General features: G+C 40.8%; 1 protein-coding gene across 2 annotated transcripts in view; it reads right to left on the bottom strand.

Moving 5' to 3' along the window:
* LOC142493689 (uncharacterized) overlaps nucleotides 1–24,916 on the bottom strand; it is a 139,668-nt gene that overhangs the window by 10,755 nt on the left and 103,997 nt on the right. For both annotated transcript variants that reach the window (XM_075598153.1, XM_075598155.1), the window contains 9 exons: nucleotides 24,739–24,792; nucleotides 23,814–23,867; nucleotides 22,423–22,476; nucleotides 20,563–20,616; nucleotides 18,238–18,282; nucleotides 13,841–13,894; nucleotides 13,512–13,565; nucleotides 10,599–10,652; nucleotides 719–790 (listed from right to left, as the gene is read on the bottom strand). In XM_075598153.1, coding sequence (XP_075454268.1) covers nucleotides 719–790; nucleotides 10,599–10,652; nucleotides 13,512–13,565; nucleotides 13,841–13,894; nucleotides 18,238–18,282; nucleotides 20,563–20,616; nucleotides 22,423–22,476; nucleotides 23,814–23,867; nucleotides 24,739–24,792 — 495 coding nt within the window. The remainder of the gene's footprint in view (nucleotides 1–718; nucleotides 791–10,598; nucleotides 10,653–13,511; nucleotides 13,566–13,840; nucleotides 13,895–18,237; nucleotides 18,283–20,562; nucleotides 20,617–22,422; nucleotides 22,477–23,813; nucleotides 23,868–24,738; nucleotides 24,793–24,916) is intronic.

Raw genomic sequence — 24,916 nt, 5'->3', positions numbered from 1 at the left:
AATCATGCACTATGGCTGGGGTTTGGACAGAATGTGCTGGAGTCCAGGACCGGTCAAATATGGGTGTGACCAATCATGCAGAGAAGAAGAAAAGTATACATAGCATAGTATACCACCCGAGGACCTGCTCCACAGAGAACTATTCTTGCATCATCAGTGTAAAGGATTTGGGCAATCAGTGAGTTTTCGCGAGTGCAGGACATATTGTCTCTATCTATTCATAGAAAGTTATAAACATTTTTTGTCACGTATATATCTGCATAAGTATTGTTTGCACATTTAGGATTAATCACGTACAGGCATACCCCGCATTAACGTACGCAATGGGACCGGAGTATGTATGTAAAGCGAAAATGTACTTAAAGTGAAGCACTACCTTTTCCCCACTTATTGATGCATGTACTGTACTGCAATTGTCATATACGTGCATAACTGATGTAAATAACGCATTTGTAACAGGCTCTATAGTCTCCCCGCTTGCGCACAGCTTCGGGAAAGGTAGGGAGCTGGTATTGCTATTCTGGACGTGCTGACAGGCGCATGCGCGATCTGCCGTTTGCCTATTGGGCGATATGTCCTTACTCGCAAGTGTACTTAAAGTGAGTGTCCTTAAACCGGGGTATGCCTGTAGTATTGTCATATTTATCCAACTAACATTAGTTTAGGTAAGTGCTGGAATTGTGTGTTATCCTGTTACATTGAAAGGAAACAAACTTACAGCTGCACCAGGAGGACCAATAAATCCAGGTCTGCCAGGCCGTCCTGCCTCACCTTTTGGACCTTGGGCACCCTGTTTAAGTGAAAGACCAGGAGCTTGAATATATGTCATAATAATTAAAAAATCCAACAACATAAGATAGTAGACATTTTTTTCTCTAAATTATCATGCAATAATACCATTTGACTGGAAATTAACAAAAAAATAAATATATATGTTTCTCATATCTTCAGAGCAATTTGTCTGGTACAGTTTTAACAATATTTGATGACTGAGCACATCTGTGCAGGTTTCCATTTCCAGTTAATAGCATTGCAAAATATCTGACACATTTATCTGTCCTTTTTGTGTGAAGACTTGCATGGACCATTACATTTACATATAGTGTAGTTACATAGTAGGTGAGGTAGATAAAAAGACATGTCAATTGAGTTCAACCTGTATTAAATATAGATGACAAATACTTATCCTACTGTATATAGCCTAGCCTTCCGGCAGCTACTTCTTTTTCCTGGGCCTTTCCTCTGTCAGTCCTGTTAGTGCAGGCAGTGGAAAGGTTAATTCCTTCCGTAGGCCTGTGTGTGTATTACAGCCTTGGATGCTGTAATCAGTATTCAAGGGTGGGCCTAGCAACTTCTGAGGATGTCAATCTGAGGGGTGGATACTGGTTGGAACACACCCTGTATGTGTGGGCCTATCAGTATCCAGATCTGGCTTGCTATGAGTCAGAGTTACAGACACTCCCCAAAGATTATAAATTCTGACATTCTCCCAAATTATCAGGTCTGTTCAGTCACGCCAAAGAATGGAGTTATAGAAGAAGAGAGGAGTCTCTTCCTCCCACCCATGAGGGGATGGGAGGGAAGAGGAGTAGGCCCGAGTCAGGGCTCTGACTATAATGAGAAAGAGCAACAGGAGATATTGAAGCTACAGCTATGAGGAATGCCTGTTTCTCTGTCATGTGAGCTGCCTGCAATAAAACATCAGAAAAGACAATGCTGTCTGTTACTTTCTCTGTGTATGGAGGAATGTCAGTAGGGGCCCATACCCTGAACACCCACAGATGATACCTGCTGGCTGGAGGCGCTGCACCCACTGAGAACAAGGTAACCTGTCCCTCCTGTCTTGTTTCTCCCCACACCACCGCGGAGCGCTCAGCCCTCCTGTTACCAACAGGTATGCACCACAACACAGCGTAGCAGAAAGAGGCATACCTACCCCTATCTCACTTAGGGGCAGGGGTAGATGGGCTACATGTATATTTGTATTTATAGTACTGTCGAGGCCGAGTTTATTCTAACGTTTGCCCAGGCTCGGCCGCGACAGATACCGGGCGCACGCCGAGGTTTCCCGTGTGCGTGCCGGAGCCTCGGAAGATCGGTCCTTTGATCGAGGCACCCCCCTCCCCTCTCCGGGTCCACCGGGTCCCCCGGAGCCCCCCACCGCCACCCCCCACATTAGAGGAACCCAGGGCTCCCCAAGGGAGCCCTGGGCACGCGCGCCATGCGCGCACGCTCCCGATGATGCATGACCGCGCATCGATGACGCGCGGCACACCGAGGGAAAAAACGAGCAAGCCGGGAAATCTCCTGGCTTGCAGCACTAGCCAAGTAAGAATAAAGTGTGCCGCCTCTGCATATTGATGCAGAGGAAGGCAAATCAAAAAGCCCCAGTGAAACATTATCTAATGATTTCACATAAGGAGAAAAATAAATTCCTTCCTGACTCCAACATTGGCAATCAGAGTTCTCCATGGATCCTTACTCTTCCCATGTTTACTTATTTAGTATATCCCTGTATACCTTTCCTTTCTAAAAAGACGTCAACTATTTTTTTAAAGATATCTATAGTATTTGCCATCACAGTGTCCATGGGTAATTAATTCCACATTTTAACTGCCCTTACTGTAAAGAACCCTTTATTGCTAGTGAAATCTCTGTTCCTCCAACCTTAAGGGATGACCCCACATCATTTGTATTGCCCTTGGTACAATTTTTTTTAAAAGCTCATTGCATTCACCCTGAAGTACTGTAGTCATCAACATACACATACACACATACACACATACACACATACACACATACACACATACACACATACACACATACTGTATAGCAGGGTTCCCCCTGAGTCCCGCTTATCTCCGCTACAGCGGAGGAGGTTGCTTTGCCCTGTGGGTGGTGCGAGTGCCATCGGAGACCGAGGCGGACCAGCTGTCAGTCAGGCAGGCAGAAAGGTTGCGGTCAGCCAAGCAGGGAGCATTCCCGTGCTCCGGAGGCTCCGTGGTGCACTTGGCTAACGGGGGCTGCCATCTTTAAAAATGCGCATGTGCAGAATGTCCGAGACTATGGTGGCCAGTAGAGGGAGAGGTGCGCAGTGCAGGCACCTAGCAGCGGCCATTACAATAAGCTCTGTATGGGGAACTACATTACCCAGCAGACTCTGGGGCTGCCATATCACCTGCTGCATTACAGCAAATAGGGCTCCTGGATCCTCCTACTCTGCAGATAGATATATTTGGCGTGCTGTGAGCCATGCCAGTCAGAAGAGGGACCGCTGAGGAGCAGGTAGTGTCCAGGGAGCAATGCTCCCCTGGTCTAGGCCAGATCTTCCCCCTTAGGCCCCAGATAGGCCCCGACTCACTGGAGCTTGTGGCTGCTATAGGGAAAGCCCAAAGCCCGTGACCTTTCCCCAGTAGCCGCATATAGTCAGGTACAGCACCGGTGAGACTCCATGCGGTGACTGTGGCCTGTGTTTTGGGACCAGACCAGCTGCATGGTACAGACGGTAAGGTGATATTATCCACGCCGGAATTCACCCCATGCGGTGGAAGATTCCATCGCGGACGGCAACGTTGGATCAGACAGATCCTCTTTGTTATTCTGCATTACCCAGGTGCTGGAGCACCAGGCAGGTACATAACTCAGTGCGGGGATCAGGGGAGCGCAGGTATCAATATGTGGAAAAATAAAGGCACAAAATAGTGCAAATAAAGTTTTGAATCAAACGATGTGATATATGTTATTAGGTGAATGTAGACTCACGTGGCATCAAATAAAATCAGGCATGTCAGAGATCAGAGGCGAATGCTTGACTCAGTAGTAATACATGATGGATGAATAACCCCACAGCTTGATATCTGATATGATGTTAGCAGCACACACGGCACCTCATCAGTCAGGGTGTTGGGGGAAAAAGAGAGGCTTCCATAGCATAACACGATAATAACAATTTATACACGCAATAAAATTAACACTTACAGTGTCTTAGATCAAAATGGGCACATAAAACAAGCGATATCACCAGCTCCAGTCTCCTCCGTTTCATCAATGACTATGAAACCAAATATAGATCATTTACATGCTTGCAACATAACGCTGCATTTTCTGTACAGGTTAAAGCAGCAATCCCAGAATACTATAACTGTATTTTATTTTAAAAATAATTGGAACTGGTGGTCTTCCTTCTGGACAATCCAACATGGCCTCCACTGTCAAACAATAGGAAGCCTCAACTGATGACGTTGTGTCTTCATATTGCCCCATATTGTTTATCCATAAGGAAGTCCGGCACTGACAATTACCCCTGTGTCATGGGAACTGGGAGGTCCCTGGGGCTTCAAATAGCCCAGTTAAGCACCAGATGATCACCTGGTTCCAATCCTGAAAGAAAATCTATTTTTAAAAATCCCAGATTGGATTGCTGTATCAAAGGCATTTTATGTATTATTTTCTATTACAAAATTAGAATTTTAAAAGGGTTATATAGTTACATAGTTACATAGTAGATGAGGTACGTCCATCAAATTCAACCTATGTTAAATTTAGATAACAGAAACTTTATCCTATATCTATACTTACTTATTGATCCAGAGGAAGGCAAACAAAACCCCCCAAAGTCACATCATCCAATGATATCTCATAAGGGGAAAAATAAATTCCTTCCTGACTCCAAGAATTGGCAATCGGATTAATCACTGAATCAACATCCTTCTCATGTATACTTATTTGGTATATCCCTGTATACCTTTCCCATCTAAAAAGATGTCCAACCTTTTTTGGAACAAATCTATTGTATCTGCCATCACAGTCTCCATGGGTAATGAATTCCACATTTTAACTGCCCTTACTGTAAAGAACCCTTTCCTTTATTGCTGGTGAAATCTCCTTTCTTCCAACCTTAAGAGATAACCCAGAGTCCTTTGTACTGCCCGTGGGATGAATAGTTATTTTGAAAGCTCATTGTACTGTCCCCGAATATATTTGTATATAGTTATCATATCCCCTCTTAGACGCCTCTTTTCTAATGTAAATAAATCTAATTTAGCTAGCCTCTCCTCATAAGTTAGATTGTCCATCCCATTTATTAATCTGGTGGCTCTTCTCTGCACTCTCTCTAACGGTAAACGGTTGCTACGAAATACTATTAAACATGGATCAGTCTGTACTATATAGACAATTAGAATCTGTCAATTTCCTTTACACCTCTTATAAAAATAGAGTTTGGTTTGATTAGCACAGCCCACTGGTAGCCAACTTCAGTCCTCAAGAGCTACCAACAGGTCAGGTTTTCAGAATATCTACGACAGAGCTATTGATTGAGCCGCCTGTGCTGAAGCAGGGATATCCTGAAAACCTGACCTGTTGGTAGATCTTGAAGACTGGAGTTGGCTACCCCTGGCACATCCTATTAGACACTGACAAAAGGTGGAAAGTAACAGACTTAAAACTGAAACTGTCCCAGATATACTTACATAACATTGTATTTTTAATGCCTTCAGTGTTGGAGGGACCAGCCATGCATTCTCCCTCCACCACTAAGGGAGACAATATAACATTCCTTAAGTATGTTGGGGGTTTTCTTTGGATCAGGGGGAATATGTGAATTTGATCACAATTTTAATGTATTCTGGAGTTGTTTTGCTTCTTAAGTATTTGTCATTTATAATCTACCATGATAAAAATGATGGTGAAAAATGAACGGTATGTGAAATGTTTATAGGAAACAGCAATGGAGGATTTACTTGGCAGTTTTATAATGGATGTAGCAAGTGCTGCATCTTAGCCATTAAGTTCTTAGCATCAAATACTGTACCTCTACATACATTTGACACTGACAAGGTTTTTTTTTTTTCGTTTCTTTGTGTCAATGCGTAAATTTGTGGAGGTTCGAACTGGTCATGTGCTTTAAGAACAGCACAGTTTCCATTGTATTCAATGGTAATATTGTTGCAGAATATTCAGCATACCATAAGAGATAGGGGGAAATAAGTTCAATATACAAGGATCATTCACCTACAAATCCACCAATGTGGCATACAGTATAAAATATAACAAATGTACCATCTTGAACTATGTTGGGAACATCAAACAGGCCATTCATAGTAGGGTGAATCACCACTGCTGCTACAGCTACCTGAAGAAGAACATGTCTACATTGATGGTCAGAATAGTTTTCATTGCACCTTACCAACTTCCAAAAGCATTAAAATGTACCGCAAAATAGTGATGACTGGTATAAACAAACCAACTAGTAACATAATATATGTGTCTATATTTATCTACTTTGTCACTTGTCACTTGTTTACTTTGGCCTGCTTCACAGCTCATAGCTTTTTATTTACACTTTATCTAGAGCCCAGACCTCTGTACTATCAGGGAACTTATCTGCAGCAGTCCTCTGTCGCGTGTGTATCTTACACAGTCGCAGCTATCCATTTAATTCGTTTTTAAACACAAAAGTTTTCTCCTTGATATTATTTTATTTATATGAAATAAAGTTTCTTTTTTATTTTTAATATTAATCTGTGAGGATGAGTGCATCACTGGGGGATCTTCCCATAAATATATGAATCCATTAACTAGTAACCAATAACTTAAAAATGAAGAGTAATTAGGCTTTGAAGAGGGCACTGCAGGTCCCAGCGATCTAGCCATTTAAGAAAGTGCTCACCTACTGTAGAAGACAGAAGAAATATTATCAAGAGGGAGGGCCCATGACTAGGGGAACAAATAGCCCTCTGGTTATTAATGGATTGAGTGGGGCAGCAGGGGGAAAGGCTATTTAAAGGGGTAGGCGTTTTCTTCCAGAAGCTTTGAGGAGGAGTTGCAGACCATGGCAAAGAAGGAGCTGGTGATTGAAGAAGAGGCTCAGTGAGCAAGTGGGCTCCATGAGCAAGCGAATACCACAAGGGCAAAATTGAATAATCCCCATGTATGAAGGTGAAGAGGGGGTAGAGAGACAGACTAGCCAGGTTTTGCTACAATTAAAAGGGTTTGTGGATAATTGAAAGACAAGTTCCGGGCAGGTTAGACGTTCAAGAAATGTAACAGCAGCTAGAGAAGTATCACAGATTGATGTGTATGTGGAGAAGCATATTGAGGGGCAGTCCAGAGTGATACAGGAGGTGATGTTCTTCAGGCCTGGGTTACCCCAGATTTGAAATAAGTAGGGGCTCAGATGGGGTGGCCCGAGGACTCTGCCAAGTTAGGTGATAGGGAGGAGAGAAGTGTCAGGTAGATTAAGGGGTGACATAATCATAATTTGAAATATACATGAATCCTACACCTGTGTGGCAAGTAGTTTGGGTAGGCATCAAGCGATGGTGGTAAAAGAGAAGATTTGGAAGCAGGGGTATGTGGAGTTTGTAACCTGTAAGCTTAGCTATAAGAAGGAAAGTAAAGCAAACAGGAGGGAGGAGAGTAGGGGAAAATGTATCCAAAGTAATTGGATAGATGTTTTTGTCAAATTGACAAATGTGATTGGGGAGGAGCAACCACAGCAATGATCTCCACTATGTAAATATGTGAATATAATTTGGTTGGCTAACTGTTTGAGTTAGAATGGGGGTCTGGAGACAGTGGTGAATTTTGTATGGCTATTGGCCTATTGGCTGTCTGGAGTTCCCTCTTGTAAGGAGCCACGGCCCGCAACGCAACCGCTCCGTTCCCCTTATAGCCCCCACTCACTGGGACCTCCGCCGCAACTCCCTCCCTGCATGCTCGGCACCGGGACATGTGGCCGCCATCTTGCTGGGACGCGCGTGGGACATGCTTACAGAGCGCGCATCCCCAGCTATAATTTAGCCATGCCCCCCGGCTTCCTCATAGCTCATGCAAGGTTCCTCCTTCTTCTGTGCCAAAGGTATTCTATATACCGACACCAATCAGCTGCGGCTCCTTAGCACACTCTGGTCCTGCCCTCTGCTTCTATTGGGTCTCCTACCTTTATTACCCCTGTCCTGCCCTGCAATCCTTGCTCTGCATAGTCTCAGCTCTGGTGGATGTGTGCTTTATTCGTATCTTCATTACAGTGCTCCTTAGGTTCTTATCCGGCTTGGCTGACGATTCTCTCTGGCTCTTGACCCCAGCTCTCCCCTGACGATGTTGCTTCCCTCATCCCTCGAACTCGGCTTGGACCTCGACCTCCCAGACCTCTCTGCTCCCTGATCTCAGATACGGCAACCACTATGGCACTTCTCCTCTTCGGATCCGGCAAGTACAGTACTATAGCTATAGTCTCCTGGCCTGGCCACGCAAACATCACACTCCGGACATGCTCCTTCTGCTGCGGGTGCGTGTAAACTTACATCCCATCTCAGTGAAAGGGACGGGTCTGGTCTGCGTCAGCACTACCGTGACACCTCTACACAGGAGAAAATGGTAAGTGTTTCTTACTGATATAAGCAAGGGGGGTATGTATAATTAATTGTATATGTATATAACACGCACAAACACACTAATACTAATACACTATAATAATTACTTTTCAAAAAGGAACTTGTGTACTCACAATTTATATTGCCACAGGAATTTTAGTTCTGATCTCTGCTAGGTTCAGTTACAATATAAATCACAAATCCTTTATTAATTTCATCCTTCAGTCCTTGAATTTTACTTGTAGTAGTGGGAAAGGTTTAGTCAGGGTTGCGGAAATCTTTCACAGGGCCAAAGAGTAGCGTTTTCACCAGGGCCACCTGTTTTGGTGGCCGTGTGAGCCCATCACCTCCCCTCATACACCTCCTCGCTCCCATGCTCTCTATTTCTCACACTCCCTTCTTATCCTCTCATATTTATCCCCCCCCCCTTTCTACCTTTCTAACACCCAAACTCTTCCCCTCGCTCTCCAACTCACTCTCCCAACTCATCCCTCACTCAATGCCCCCTCCTCTCATTCAATCCCCTTCCCTCTCAAATCCCTCACACTCAATTTTCCCCCTTCCCCCTCCTCACCTACTCCTACTCAATCCCACACTCAATACCAACCCTACACTCAATACCCTCCCCCTCCTCACATCCAATTCCACCTCCCCCTTATACTCAATACACACACACTTTACGTTGGGGGGAGGCTTTCGAGCCTCTCAGATCCGGAAGTTTGGGTCAACTTCCAGCGCCGTGCAGCATGCACAGGGAGGGGTTTTTGGCAATGAAGGACAGACCACAGCTGTGAAGAGCTGGGGTCCAGCAGCCAACCGAGACCCAGCAGCTGGACGTGGAAGTTCAGCCAACCTCTGGCCGGGCCAAATTTCCAGCACCAGATGACCAGGCCCACTGCAGCTGCCGGGCCCAGAATAGTTGTCCAAGAAGATTACATTTTAGTGTAGGCACCTGCTAAAATTGAGTTTACCTTAACGTGGTTAGCAGACAAATCATTTTTGAAGAGAAACTTCTTTGCACGCACCTACCACATGAGAACATTTCACTTGCAGTAAATGGACTTCACGGTGACGGAAGTGACGTCACTGCTGGCAGAAGTGGCCATTAGTGACGTGAGTGTTGCCAGCTTGCAACAGCACCAGTCACCGGAGAGGAGGAAGGCAGTGCTGGAACCATATGGGGGGGGAGGGAGAGAGAGGACACACATGACAGGGGCTGCGAGATCCGAGCGCCATGTCCCCGCAGCTCTGCCAGGGGGAGGAGAGAGGGGGGCTGCTAAGGGCAGAAGTGCAGGAATCGGTTAGGGACAGCTCGTCCTCCCTGTCCGGTGAAGAGGAAGGCGGCGGTTTGGCGGCGCTGGATGCCGAACAAACACAAACATTGTGCCGCCGTCACCCACAGCATCCATAAACACCCCCCCCCCCTGAGTGTACCTCCGTCACCTAGAGCCTCCTTAAACAACATGAAAACACACACTAGCGTTTATTGGTACAAGGACCTGGACAGAATCATAATCATAAATGGTCAGTCCAAAGAAATTATGCATATGTAGGACGGTGGGGAGGGGGTGAGCCGGCACTCAATACACTGACCTCAGCAGAGCTATTTGCGAATGCGTGTATAAGGCGTTACATCACACGCATGCGCAACAGCACTTCATCACGCATGCGCACAAGCCTAATAGGTATTGCGTATGTGCAATAGCACTTACCCATTCTCGCTCATGCGCAGTAGCCTTTACTAGCCACAAACGGCAAACAAAAAAGGGTGTAAAATGCACACGCATTTTAAGTGAAACTTCTTTGTGCTTTGTCACATTGTAATTATACTCTCAAGTCTTTCATTCAATCAAAAACATAAAAATCAAAATACAATTTAAGTCACAAAAGATAAAGAAGTTTCACTTAAAATGCGCGTTCTCGCCACACACAACTTATTTGATCAAAGAACGCAACCAGATGACTATCTTGTTAATAAATACATCAAAAACTGTTAGTTCCACTAATAAATTGCAACACCCTGTCTGATCAACCAGGTACTCAAGAACGTGTTACTCTAATAGGCAGGTAAACTGTGTGCTTCCTTGAAAGAAATATATTCCCTATTATGTTGAACCCTCTCATTTAACATTTTTATTTTCAAAATATTCATGTTTTCATAAGATATATATATGGATAAAAGCAGAATAAAAATGCATATTTTTAAGATACAATTGTACTCACATGTCTTCCTCGATGACCCTCAGGGCCTTGTTGTCCCAAAGTTCCTTTCTCTCCCTTTAAAACAATGCACTTATGAGCTTTTATATTTAAGGTATTTGTAATGTGTTACACTCACTCATTGTATAGTAAACAAATGAATACTTTACATTGCACATTTTTGCAGCAGCTTACTTCATGTGTTTGACTTGGAAAAACCCTGTTAAATGTTTACATTTTGTTCATTTGCCAATTCAATTGACAAATAAGAAATATTCAAACACTATGAAACCTAAATGGTAATGTCCAAATGACGCAAAAAAAAGGCTTGAATTCTCAAGGTCGTGTGTGTATAAACACAGATACACACACACACACACACACACACACACACACACACATATACACAAGTAAGCACTTCATCAGTAAAATATCAAAATCATAGTGCATGCAGGTATCATAGTATATCAAATAACAAAATATAAATCACCCAATCATGGCTGGAAAAATGAACAGCCCAAGATTTGTGTTTATATGTTTATATGTTCATTGATCTGCTGCACCAAGTACTGATGCCTTTATTTTTACATATCCTTAACAAAGCGACTATTTTTTTTATACATATACATGCTAAAAATGTAACATATAAGGGAACAGTAAAAGATTATTATGGTAACATTGTAGCCAATGTGTTACCATTGGAGCCTTTTATTGATAAGGTGGCTACTTCATTATTTTGTATCTACGTGCATTCCATTTGTCTTTAACACTTACAGTATTGTACCCTGCATTGGTATCGGTCTCTTCTGGTTTACACTATATACAGTATAATAATGTTCTATTCCCACACATCTATACACCAGCCCGAGGAAGGTCCATTTGTTAACCCAAACAATGTTTATCGGGGGGTGTTAATAATCTCCTTTGAACACTTAAAGCTGCAGTTCAGTCTTTTTTTATTTTTTTTTATTTTTTTTTTAACCTCAATAGTTTCATGCGTGCAATCTCTAATTACCTAAAGAACTGCATAGCTGCCGGTCAATTCGTTCTCCGTCTATTGATCAGCAAAGATTATATTACGTTATCATCCAGCAAGGCAGCAGAACAGCAAAGAGAGGCAGCACTCAGAGGTAAGTGTACACAGAATTGTATTGTAACAGACACAAAAATACTATATACTGTATACATATATATATTACACACACACACTTAAGGCAAGGATGTGCAAACTGGGGTGTGTGTGTCCCTGAGATTTTTCAGGGGGGCACAGCAGTTGCCCCGCTCTCTTCCAAGGCATTTAAATTAAATGCGGGGGATCGTGTGAGGCCTCTGTAACTTTACTTACCTTGTCTCTGGCGACTGCGTCATTTGACGCTGCAGGGTCACGTGATGTTTTGTTGCCTTTGCCCTGTGCCATCACGTGACCCTGTGGCATCACGTAACCCTCTGGTGTCATGACGCCAGAGACATGGTAAGGAGGGGGGCGCCAGCAGGGGCGCCGTGCCAACAGGGGAATGTAGAGGGGAAAGTTTGCGCACCCATGCCTTAAGGGGTCCCGGGCGACTTCACTGCGTCATGATGTTGCTGCATCACATTTCAGCGTGTTGCCATGGCAACGCATTGCCATGTGATGTTGTGCCTCCATGATGAAGCAGCAACATCATGGAGAATATAACCGTGGTCAAGCTCTCTCCTCGGAAATCCGTTTCATTGCTGTGGGGAAGAGTGCGGGGCCTCTGTAACCGCTTGGGTGGGGTCACCAAAAGTCCAGAGGGAAAGTCCAGACTCCCTTTGGCGCCCCCGACCCCCATGTGCTGGGGAACCCGGGATGTGCCTGGGCATCCCAGGTGGTAGTTATGCCACTGTACTTATGATTTATATGTAGATATGTAGATATATATGTAGATATATCTGTAGATATATCTGTAGTTATGTATGTAGATATATATATATATCTATATATCTATATATCTATATATAGATATATAGATATATAGATATATAGATCTATTGATATATTGATATATTGATATGTTGATATGTTGATATATATGTAGATATGTTGATATGTTGATATGTTGATATATTTGAAGACGTGTTCATACATACTGTGACATAGTCCAAAGATGTTAGGCAGGTTTCTGCCCCATTTTAGGTCAGAAAGTGCAGGAATAGTTAAAAATGATCTGTTCCACAGCTTCCCATTAACTCAGGCAGCTGGATGGAAAATCCAGACCACAGATTACAATGGCTCTAGTTCTCCCTCACCTGCTCTTCTAATCACATGCATAGGTATTTAGCGCAGAGAGGTTTTGCATTTCACTCTCTCTCCTTAGAGCCTGGAGGCTGGGGGTATCGCTGCTCCCCGGAATCCAGTTCGGGGTGGACGGCCCCTCCAAGTATCACAGTACCAGAGGATTTGCCTGGACACTTGGGACCGAGTTCCCACCACGAACAGATAAGACAAAACAAATGTTTATTGCTGTTGCTAAAAGACTGTGCTGTATCTAGTGACCCTAAATGAGAGAGCATTGTTTTAAGCTGGGGAACCAGGTTAGTTGGCCAGCAGCTGTTAGAGAGACTGATTCTGATGTGTAGTTAGATCCCTGAAAGGGATAGGATTTTGTTTATATAATTTGGTTTCTTTTTACTGGAAATAACAGTGTGGGAAATACTGTAACACTGAAATGAGTGAACTGCTGAATGAAAGTATCTGAGTACCTCTAACCTACACATGTTAAAGCTGCAGTACCTTACTTGGATGAAAATAAAGCAGGCAGGAGCCTGAGTTAAGCAACGTAATACTTTGCATGTTCCTGTTTGTTGTATAATTAACCCTAGAAGACTGTGTCGGGAAGAACCCAGACAGACGTCAGCGCTACAAAAGAGGGGAGTTTGTCACAATACATACATACACATTCTTGTTATTTTTTTTACCTTTCGTCCCAAAAATCCTTGTTGTCCTTCACCTCCTTGTCGTCCCTGATATGCCTATAATTAGAGACAAATACATAAAATAATCTTCCATTTCAAATATTCTTCTTGCTGTATTGATAAAAAAAAAAAACAACAACAAAACAGATAGATGTAAAACTATGGCTTGAACAATTTGTTGCATTTTTTATTATTTTAACAGTGTTTGCCTGGTTATTATGTGAAATTTCAAAATAGTGAAGTTTTATTATTTAAAATAATACATTTAATAAATCTGCCATATGATTTAATATGCATGTTTGTAAAATGTATATAATTAAGCTATGTCTTACTTCAATTCCAGGATCCCCATCTCTTCCAGGCAAACCCGGGTCTCCAATTATTCCCTGAAACAAAGCATTATTCCTAAGAGACAGTAATTCAAATATTCCCGCTACTGAACACACTATACAAAGACTACTAAGCAGTCACTCTAATAATCACATTTAAACTTCAGATCTGGAAATTAACTTGTTTAACATCACATATTTAAGGAGATTAACCTGTAATTGGGTGCAAGGATCCAGTGTCTTCTGAAATAGGTGGCTTCCCCACAGCTGTATAATAGTAACTAAATACTCAGATGAGTAAAATTTTATATAGTACAAAACAGATAAAGTGGGTTATGTACTAAAGCAATTTTGAAGCAAAACTGGGGCAACGAGAGAAATTGTCACTTTCATTGAGTCAATGTATCAAAGCACATTGTTGCAATTTTGTCCCATGTGCATCAGTTTGTGATTTGGGAAGTGTTTGTGCATACTAATATTATAATGAGATTTCTCATGTTTTTGTCTATCTTTCTCCATTTAATTCATGTTTATATGCACACCAAAAAATCCTCCATATCAGAGGAATGTCAAGATCTCTGCACCACAATTGGTATTAGCCAATGTAATTGTCTGCAAATCTGCAGACAAAGTCCTCCTCTCCTGGCAAGCCACAGGACATTCAAAAGTATATGAAATCAAGAGTACACCCACATCACCACGAGTGGAGGACCAAGGCAGAAAAAGTGTTCATAGAGCTAATTAGTTGAGCTACACCTATACAAAGGTTTGTAAATAATCGTCTTACATAAGGCGCCACAAGAAGGAAACAATGGAGCAATAGCTCCACACAAACAACATTCATTGTTTTCATACATCTCTAAAGAACAGGTCCTGCCACACTCAGAAGAAATCTATAATAGTCTGCTTGACTTCATCAATATTGGTTGCATATTGGTTGATGCAGGGTGATAATTACAGTGATAGATGCACAACGTTGAGGGATAAACCTTTGTCAGTTGAAAAAGCACATCCTACATCTCCCGATTCAAATGTCTTGAGAAACCTCTAAGATAATGTAGGTCCAGGGTAGGAAGGGAGCGATGGTATCAGAAACACCCCAGGAAAAAAAAAAAAAATGATGGTGCAGTAAAATAACACAAAATTAGTATATTCGAGTCTTGGCTCTATATAAATGCCTACTTACAGCAGGTCAGTGTTCAAACAGCATTTGTCTACACAACAGGTAGATGTGGATCAGGACAGCAGGTACAAATTTGCTCAACAGGTGAAGGGACTCAAACAGTTGATGGTGCAGGATACATTCCCCAAGCAGGTATTCATGGAAAACAAAGGGAGACCATGGTATAGAACGAAGATATAACATTTATATATAAAAAAGGCATATAGGAATCGTACTCACAATAAGTACATAGAACATGTACACATAGGTTTTTGCTTGACGCAGTTAAGTGCCGGAACAGTTGGAACACTTGCTGCTTCACCTCCCCGTGACTCCCGTCGGTCCGCGATGGTTGGCGTGTGACATCACATCCGGTGAGGGAATGACGACTGCCTCAAGCAAAAACCTATGTGTACATGTTCTATGTACTTATTGTGAGTACGATTCCATATGCCTTTTTTATATATAAATTTTATATCTTCGTTCTATACCATGGTCTCCCCTTGTTTTCCATGAATACCTGCTTGGGGAGTGTATCCTGCACCATCAACTGTTTGAGTCCCTTCTGCTGTTGAGCAAATTTGTACCTGCTGTCCTGATCCACATCTACCTGTTGTGTAGACAAATGCTGTTTGAACACTGACCTGCCGTAAGTAGGCATTTATATAGAGCCAGGACTCGAATATACTAATTTTGTGTTATTTTACTGCACCATCAGTTTTTGTTTTTTTTCCTGGGGTGTTCCTGATACCATCGCTCCCTTCCTACCCTGGACCTACATTATCTTGAAGGGAATCTGTACATATTCCCTGGAAGGTTGAGAATTACATTTGGTTCGCCTTACAACTCACTCTATACACTTAGTTCAGTGATTTTTTTCACTTGTGTCACTACCATTGGTGTGTAGCGCCGTTTCAAATCACTTTGGTTCACGTTGAGAAACCTCTAGCCATGCACGTGATTTAATTTTTAAATGCACCTAATTGAAATGCTGACTGATGTGTTTTCATTTACAAAAGTTCCCTGTAGACAAACTAGTACAAAACTAGTGGAATGAAATACCAGCTCAAAGGCTCGATATGACAGTTTCATGGCTGGAGAACTATTAAAGAAAACCCCATTGTTGGTGTTTATTGAAACCAGTCTTGAGTCAATTAAATAGCATTTAACAAAATAACATTTGTATTATATTTTGATATTTGTTATTGAACCTCTAAGTTAGGCTTTTGACATTGAAATTTGCAAAGCTTGTACTGTACAGTACTTATTGCAATATCTGAAACTGCCATTAAAATGGTAGAGAAGATGTTTTATGGCTGTGGGCTTTTTATTTAATAAATGTTTTACCAGGAAGTAATACATTGAGTTACATCTCGTTATCAAGTATGTCCTGGGTACAGAGTTATGATGACAGATACATGGTTACATTGGAGAACAGGGTTATACATTATATATAAAGACATTGCAGTACTTTAGGTGAACAAGGTTATACAGTACATTAAATATGAAGACATTGAATGAACAGTTAAAAATAAATTAAGTTATAGGCGTGTAATAGTTACAGACTACATTAAAATGTGAGACAACTTTAGTTTTCAAAGAACTTAGACAAGTGGTGGTTTTGAGAGTTTCAGATAGATTGTTCCAGTTGTGAGGTGCTTGGTAAAACAAGGAGGTGCAGCCAGATACTTTGTTGAACCTCGGGACCATGAAAAGTCCCTAGCAGTCAGATCAGGTGATAAGTGCTGCATGTGGTAGGGGTGAGGAACTTGTTCAGATAGATGGGTAGCTTGCCAAGAAGTATTTGAAGGCAAGACAGGAGAGGTGAACTTTGCATCTAGACTCAAGTGATGGCTAATCTAGTTCTTTGAGCATTTCGCAGTGTTGTGTTTTGTAGTTACGTTGGAGGACAAAGCGGCACATTAAATTGTAGAGGGTGTCTTGTTTGCTAAGTGAGTTTGGGGTGCTGTGCCATATACTATATCCCTATAGTCTATAATTGGTATCTGCTATGCGATGCACTTTCTGACCAGCGGGTTTAGGGAGGATTTGTTCCTATAAAGTATGCCCAGTTTGCCATAGGTTTTGGATATCAGGGTATCAATGTGCAATCCAAATGTTAAATGGGAGTCAAACAATATGCCCAAATATTTAAAACTAGTAACAGGGGCAAGGATGGTATTAGAGCTTTTTCTTATCTGAAGCTCTGTCAATGGTAGCTTTAGAAAATTAGTCTTGGTCCAAAGACCATTGTTACAGTCTTGTCAGTGTTTAAAAAAAAGTTTGTTTTGGGAAATCCAATTTTCAACTCTCAAAAAATCAGACTGAAGTATGAGTTCAAGGTCAGAGAGGCGAGGGCTGTGTGTATATACTGTAGAATTGTGTCATACGCGTACATGTGTATTGAAGTTCCCTTACAAGCTTTGTTTCAATTGCATTTTCAATATATGTTGCTTTGTGGGATTACAGCTTTACATAGCAGGAACACATTCAAACCCACTACTATGATTTAGTGCATATATTGTAGATGGAACAGAAAATGTCTCCCTTAGAAATTAATTGATAAATTATGCCTAACACACAAACATGTTGGATGCCAAACCAGCCATACTATTTTGGTATAGTGAAATTGAATTCAGTTCAAATATGAACAGCTTCCATGAAGTTAGTATGCACGCTATTATAGCTACAGTAACCCTTAGTATATTGTTGGATATCTGAGATCATTTATGGTAGAGCCAGATGGCCAGCTTTAGAAAGCCACGTTTTAGGTGGCATGCTTAAAATGCAAGGAATCTAGAATCCACAAACTGTGACATCTGCTTTTACCACCTACTGTATATACAGTAGTAGAACTTCTTGACTCTGCAAACAAGTTGTCCCATGTTCTAAACAGTCACAATAGTCAAAGTAACTGGTCCACCATTTCAGCATGTGCTACTCCTCAAAAATCTAACTTTATCCTGTAGGCACAGAGAGCTTTATCTTGACTTCAGTGGGATCAGTCAAGATCCACTCACTCCTTTTCTTCTTTATATAGTTCAGAAGTAACTCATACTGTAGTTTTCATTGCAACACACAATAGTGAACACAGATAAACAATGAGTAACTTTATGTTTAGACCAAATGACCAAACAAAAATCTCTCAGGGAAATATTGTACAGACCATTATTTAGAGATGCACCAAGGTGCAGCAAGCATAATTAATCGTATGAACCATGATTCCACCATACTGTACCTGTGGGCCTTGCATGCCTCTCCGTCCCTTAGGACCAGGAGCACCCTAGAGAAAATGATCAAATACATCAGATGCATATTTATCTATCTATTTCGCATAGATGTTCATTTTACGCCCTTTTTTTAATTTTTACCTCCAACTATTTCTTGGATTTTGGTTCTTGTTTTGCCTCAAATCCCTTGCTTAGGTCCTAGTTTTAGATTATCATAATAAAAAAAAAAAAAAAAAAAAAAAAATATATATATATATATATATATATATATATATATATATATATATACAGTATGTATACACAAAACAAAGTGTCTGCTTCCAGTGCTTTCAATGGTCTCTTATGGTAAAAAGCGACTTCCCCCACAACCCTTTTGACTTCTTGACATACACATATATACATATATTTAAAAAAAATTGACTCTAATTGAATGAATATAACTATTAATTACAAAAATTAATTTTATATATATATATATAAAATTAATTTTTGTAATTAATATTTATATTCATTCAATTAGATTCAATTTTTTATATATATATATATATATATATATATATATATATATATATATATATATAAAATCAAAAATGATTAGATGATACGATTCTGTAGCTAACAAAATTGCTTTTTTTTGTGCGAGCTTTCGAGATACTGTACACTCACCTCTTCCGGCGACGGTACATTGAATAAAGCAGCAAGGTTAAACTTAAAAACAGTGCATATACTGTAGCAATGTTATCTGTGACTGAAACATAACACCGCACCCCCTGTGTAGTATACAATTTGTGACTTGAAATAGTCCCTGAATTTTGTGTGTGTGTGTGTGTGTGTGTGTGTGTGTGTGTGTGTGTGTGTGTGTGTGTGTGTGTGTGTGTGTGTGTGTGTGTGTGTGTGTGTGTGTGTGTGTGTGTGTGTGTGTGTGTGTGTGTGTGTGTTAAACTGCATTTAAAATCATGTCTGATTATGGAGAGTTGCAACCGGCGAGATGCGCGCTGGTGAAACATGTTTGAAAAAAAGCGCGTTTTTTTTTGTATTTTCCCTCTCGCCGGTGCGCTCCAGCTTCCTGCCAACTTTTTTTGGCGGAGGTAATTGTAGAATTTCTCTCCATGTTATTGGCACGAACAGCCACTAGATGGCGATCGCGCCTTTCTGAATAGGGACATTTTTACAACTGGCGAGATTTAGGTTCTCGCCAGTCGCGCGGCGAGTTTCACAAAAAAAAATTGCGCTTTTTTTAAAACTCGCCAGTACCTGCCTTTCTACAGGCATTTTTCTCCAAAAAATGCCGCTATTCACCTTACCGCTGCTCTCTGCATAGGCCCCTAAATATTAGTTAAATGAAATTCCGCTGGGTCTTACAGTATTTTCCATTTCATACTGTACATATACTGTATATGCAGGGGATGTTTGGGGGTGAAGTGCAAGGGGTTAATAGGAGATGGTGGGGCTGTGCAGGGGGGGAATAAGTTAATATGAGGGGGATGTACCTGGGGGGATTGAGATTAAGGGGGTTTGTGTAGATGGTGATGGGTGATAGGGGAAGTACAGGGGTGATGGGAAGTTAAGCAGGTGTATTTCAGACACTACACTGGTGTCCCTACTTCACTTACTTTAATACACTCCATATAGTCATCCAAGACTAAGAAGGCCTTTATATTGTAAGCAGTCTACTGCCATAATACACCTTCTGTTGCTGGAAGAAATTTTACAACCTATTGACTTCAATGAGCTGCATGAGGTGAATTATAATTAATTCACACGTTCTGTAGTTATTTTAGTTTTTTACTTTATATCACTGTGAAAAGTGCCTTTACTGTTAACTGATAGAACTCATAATTGTCATTTTGAAAGAGTAAGGAGCAAGTGTCCAGCATCTAGTTACATATACACACATACATACTTTACTGTACATACATACATACATACATATGTTGATACGCATGAGACGGGGCCCAGTTTTAGAATTTTGTCACCCATAGGCCGCCATAGGCACTTACTGACACCCTGGCCTCCTCCTCTTGCAGCATCCCAAAGCATTAACATGACGAGACACCATGTGATATCACATTGTCATAGCAACACGTTGCCACGTGACATCGCAGCATCATTTGACATTGTGACGCTGCAGAAGGAGGTGGTAACAGACCTTTACAGTGGCACTGCCCTCTCCCCGGCAATCAATTTAATTGTTGTGGGGAAGACAGCCTGGCCACTGTAACTGCAGCCCCAGCCGACCTGAAATGTTCTGCTCCCCTGAAATGTTCCACCCTAGGCTCAGGCCCAGGCAGCTTATGCCTAAATACATGAGCCAAAACAATTATAATACTTACTGGCATGCCTTTGAAGCCAAGATTTCCAGAATCACCTGGATCACCTATAAGCCCCTGCAAATATACGTGTGTTTAAATACATGTCTGATAGATGTGTTAGCTTTTCTAGCTCAACGATTCTAACAATTGCAATGCACATGTAATAACTAATCGCTCTGCTAAACCTCAAAATGCATACATTTTGTAATAATTTACCAAACATTCTTAACCTTATCATAAAACACTTCATTACATATTACTTTTTCATTCATTATTTTTAGCATTCTTCTCATATACAAAGTTAAGAAAATATATTCTATAAGAAAACATAAATAGGTGTACAATATTCTCCTAGACAGGTCAGTAATCCTTATATACAGTATAATTCACAAATGTCTGTCCGCCCGTCACGCAGTCATGTTACACATTGATGGGAAGCTTTTCGAAAGCACATTCCAAAAACATATATTTTGTTCTCCCCAAAAGAGAATCTGTTCCAGAGACGGAGACTCAAACTGCTATTGTGGATGACTCTCTGGTGAATTGATCTCCTCCATCTACCCCTTAACATCATCGAAGGAGGATGTTCCCTGCTACCCCTGCCCCACTTGATTGATTTGATCCATGATAAACGGGTAGAGGGTGGGTATAGTGGGCCGAGGGTGGGTGGTTAGGCCTCCAGGTGGGTAGCTGGGAAGGGCGAGTTAACCCCTTAATTACTATAGCAGTTATTAAGGGGTTAGGGGTCATTAGATTGGGTTTTTCTTATACTCTTGCTGCCAACGGAGGACATGGACCTGGATTATGGTGACGAGGATGCCCTTCATGATGGCAGGGGTAAGTAGAACGGTTAATTTACTTCATTTAGGCTGGCTGGCTAATGTTTGATTTAGAATGGGCAAATTAGCTATTGTCCATATCTGGATAATAGTAATTTTGCCCACTACTGTACTATATGTGTTGAGCTTCACGCCAACTTTTTTTGGCGAGAGGAATTTGGGAGGAAATCCCTGTTCTAGAGCCTCGATAACCTTATTGAGGCCACTAGAATTGCACTGATTTCAAAACTGGCGATGAGGGCTTATCGCCGCTTATGACCACTCACCCTTCGATGTGTTTTTGATGAGAGCCAAAAATGGCGATTCAGCCCCCTTATCGAGGCTTTCTAAATCGCTGTAGGCATTTTTGGCCGATAACCGCTAAAAAGCCTCGATACGTGGGTTATGATGGCTACTAGTATAGGCCCCTTTGCGTGTTTTTCACTTGTATGCATATTTTTCGTTTTTACCTTTAGCATATATATTGGACTTTATCAGTATTTTTATCACACTACACATTGGTTGTTCATTTTAATTTATATTTACACTTCATACTTTTCACTAGATGTACTGTACACATCTTGTGTGCTTTTTGACCCTGTGTTTTTCATCTTAAAACATTGATGTCATGTTAAACTATGATTACTACAATCAACGGTTGAGGATTGATGGTACTGGGGAGTATGGAGGAACACCACTTTTTTATTTCCACACGGAGGTTACCACTACTTTCTAATTAACACATTTACAATTACAGTTTCTGTTTAACCACAAATGTTTTCCTTTTAATTAAATCTCCCACCCGCTATATAACATAATTCCAAAAGGTTATGCCCCAATATCTAAAACACTTGGATTTTTAAAAATCAAGCAGAGCACTACTATCTTTTTAAGTCACTTTGACAGTAGCCTATAATTATGAAAATGGCAAGAAAATAATGCAAAATGTTCTAATTAGAATATGTTAAATCAGATGGTTGAAAATTCACAGCATATTATTACACAATAATGTGCACATACTGTACTGTCGTGCCCAGAACAGTGGTGTTTTATAAGATAGTACCTTTTTTCCTTGTCTGCCAGGGCGTCCCTCCACTCCAGAAAAGCCTTCTTCACCCTAAAAGTAAAGTGTGTATTGGAGTTCATTTTCTCTTCACTTAAAGGACATAATTGAAAATAAAATACTGTTTAGTAAGCTGATTACCATTCATTTGCTTTTCATTATCAAATGTTCAATTTTCCTATGCTAATTAGCTCAGTGTAGTATCATGAATAGGCATTTCCTTCCACCGTATTACCTACTCTATTAGGACTTTTACACGGTAATGTGACATTAATGCCCATATTTACTAAGGTGCTCATCCGTACATCACTTTATATCTCATTCAAGTAAATGGGCTGTGCGATGCTTAAAGGTTAACTAAGTAAGTACTGGCAGAAGTGGACAGTGGGGTCTCTGTTTCTAATACAATTTGCTGGCCTCTTGCGGTGTCATCTGTGTCTCTACTGCTGATAAAAGACTGTCAGTGTCAAAATCATTGAGTTGAACCCATCTGCAATACCATTAAACTACTTAACCTATACAACTTGTGAGAATCAACCAGTTAATGTATGCAAATATAGCACATGCATGATAAATGCAACTATTTCGTCTTCTCTACAGTATCTTTCTCTTGTGGTATGGATTGCTGATGTCCAATCTAGACCATCTGTACCAGTTGCTCAGAACTTAGCACTTCTGAGAGACTTATAGTAAATACTGTACCTCCAAAAACACTCATCTATAAAATACAGATATGCCAGACTAAATGTTCCTGTACCTGGGGGAAACCTGCAAAATCCTTAAAATCCTTAAAACCTTGAAGGCACCCGTAATTACACCCGACAACATGATCGGGGGGTGTTCTTTTGGCGCGAACATTCTTCCGCATTCCTGCATCTATAAATAAGTCACTTACACACACTAAGGTTACTCTTTGACAAAGCGCTTTGACAGCGCGAAACGCGTTAGAGAACCTCTCTTTTTTGTAGCCCGGTCTACTCATGCAATAAATTAAAGCATTTTTAACTTGCTATTAGCCTCCAGCCCTTTACTTTTTCCAGCAGTGCTCCACCATTCTTTTTCTACTTGGACTTATGAAAAAGTTCATTGATTTTTCCAATTCAGTTTTGAAGCATTTCATTTCACTATAATATTTTATACCATTCTATCTACACCACGTAGGTTAACACAGCTTTATTTAGTTTTCAAACATTTAACTGCGGTAGTCTTTAGAGACAATAGATACAATAGACAATAGACACTAGAATGCTATGAAGTATAGTGGTCAAGTTTACTCATGAACAGCACATTTACTTTTTAATTTAAATCAAACATATAGTATAGCTACAATAATACAATGACAATAATTACTAGACTGTGATACAGTATGCTGAGATTGTAAAATAATTTACCTTCACGCCTCGGAACCCCATAATTCCTTCAGATCCATGATCTCCTTCATCCCCCTGAAAATTGGAACAGTAGTCAGTCTATTCATTTCAATACTGTGAAAACATACCAAATGTACTGTAAATATTTTAAGAGGGTAGTAGTAAGAATACTGGTTTCAAAGTGGAAGAACAATGGTCAAAGCTCAATACCAGCTTATGGTGCCTTCAGATTTTCTATATTAATGTATGATTAGAACCACACATTAGATTTACAACTCTTCAGTATAGGGATTATTAGGTTCTGTAAATGTTACCATGATCTGTGCTACCAGTACTGAATTAAAATAAATTACTGATGCAGCATCAAAGTGTTTGTGATATTGGTCTTTATTAAGTGGGGCTCTGCTACAATACCTTCTGATGCTGGAAGACACCTTATGGTCTGTTCAAGTGAATAAGCTGCAAGGAGTCTTCCAGCAAAGGACAGCATCGTATGGAATAGCTCAGCTTATATCATATTGCACATAGGGAAGCATACACTAACCTGTAATACTATATGGGTTATTGCACAGCTATTCCGCAATAACTACCATTCAAGTCAATGACCATTAATGTGGGATTTCTGTGTGATGGCCCATATGAGAAATGATGGTTCTATTAGTGTATCAGAGAGACATGAGTTGTGATGTGATGTATTGTATTAACACTATGGCTAATGGTGCTCCTATACTAGAACAACACAGAAACATACAATATACTCACATAGAAATTGACACCTGATAAGAATCTCTTGGCCTACCAAGTGTCCCAAGTTTCCAACCTGCTGTGAAACCTCACATCCAATTAGATCATTGGCTTTTTCATATTTAGGAAGCCTTCTATTTACCCTAAGCAACTTTGAATTGAATCACAAATATTTTACATAAGATGTATAACATGCATTTACCTTCTCTCCTTGTAGGCCAGGTACCCCTCTGTTTCCTGGAGAGCCTGCAACCCCCTAAAAAAATGAATATATACATTATTCAGTCTTCTAAGTCATGTTTTTAGGCATGAAAATCATGAATTATTTATTTAAGTTTTAGAGGAATAGATCAGGCTTATTCTTAGATATAATATTGCAC

This window comes from Ascaphus truei, chromosome 4, assembly GCF_040206685.1.
Source record: "Ascaphus truei isolate aAscTru1 chromosome 4, aAscTru1.hap1, whole genome shotgun sequence".
In the NCBI taxonomy this organism is placed as follows: domain Eukaryota; kingdom Metazoa; phylum Chordata; class Amphibia; order Anura; family Ascaphidae; genus Ascaphus; species Ascaphus truei.
Note: the sequence above shows the minus strand (reverse complement) of the source record. Positions and strands in the feature narration are given on the sequence as shown.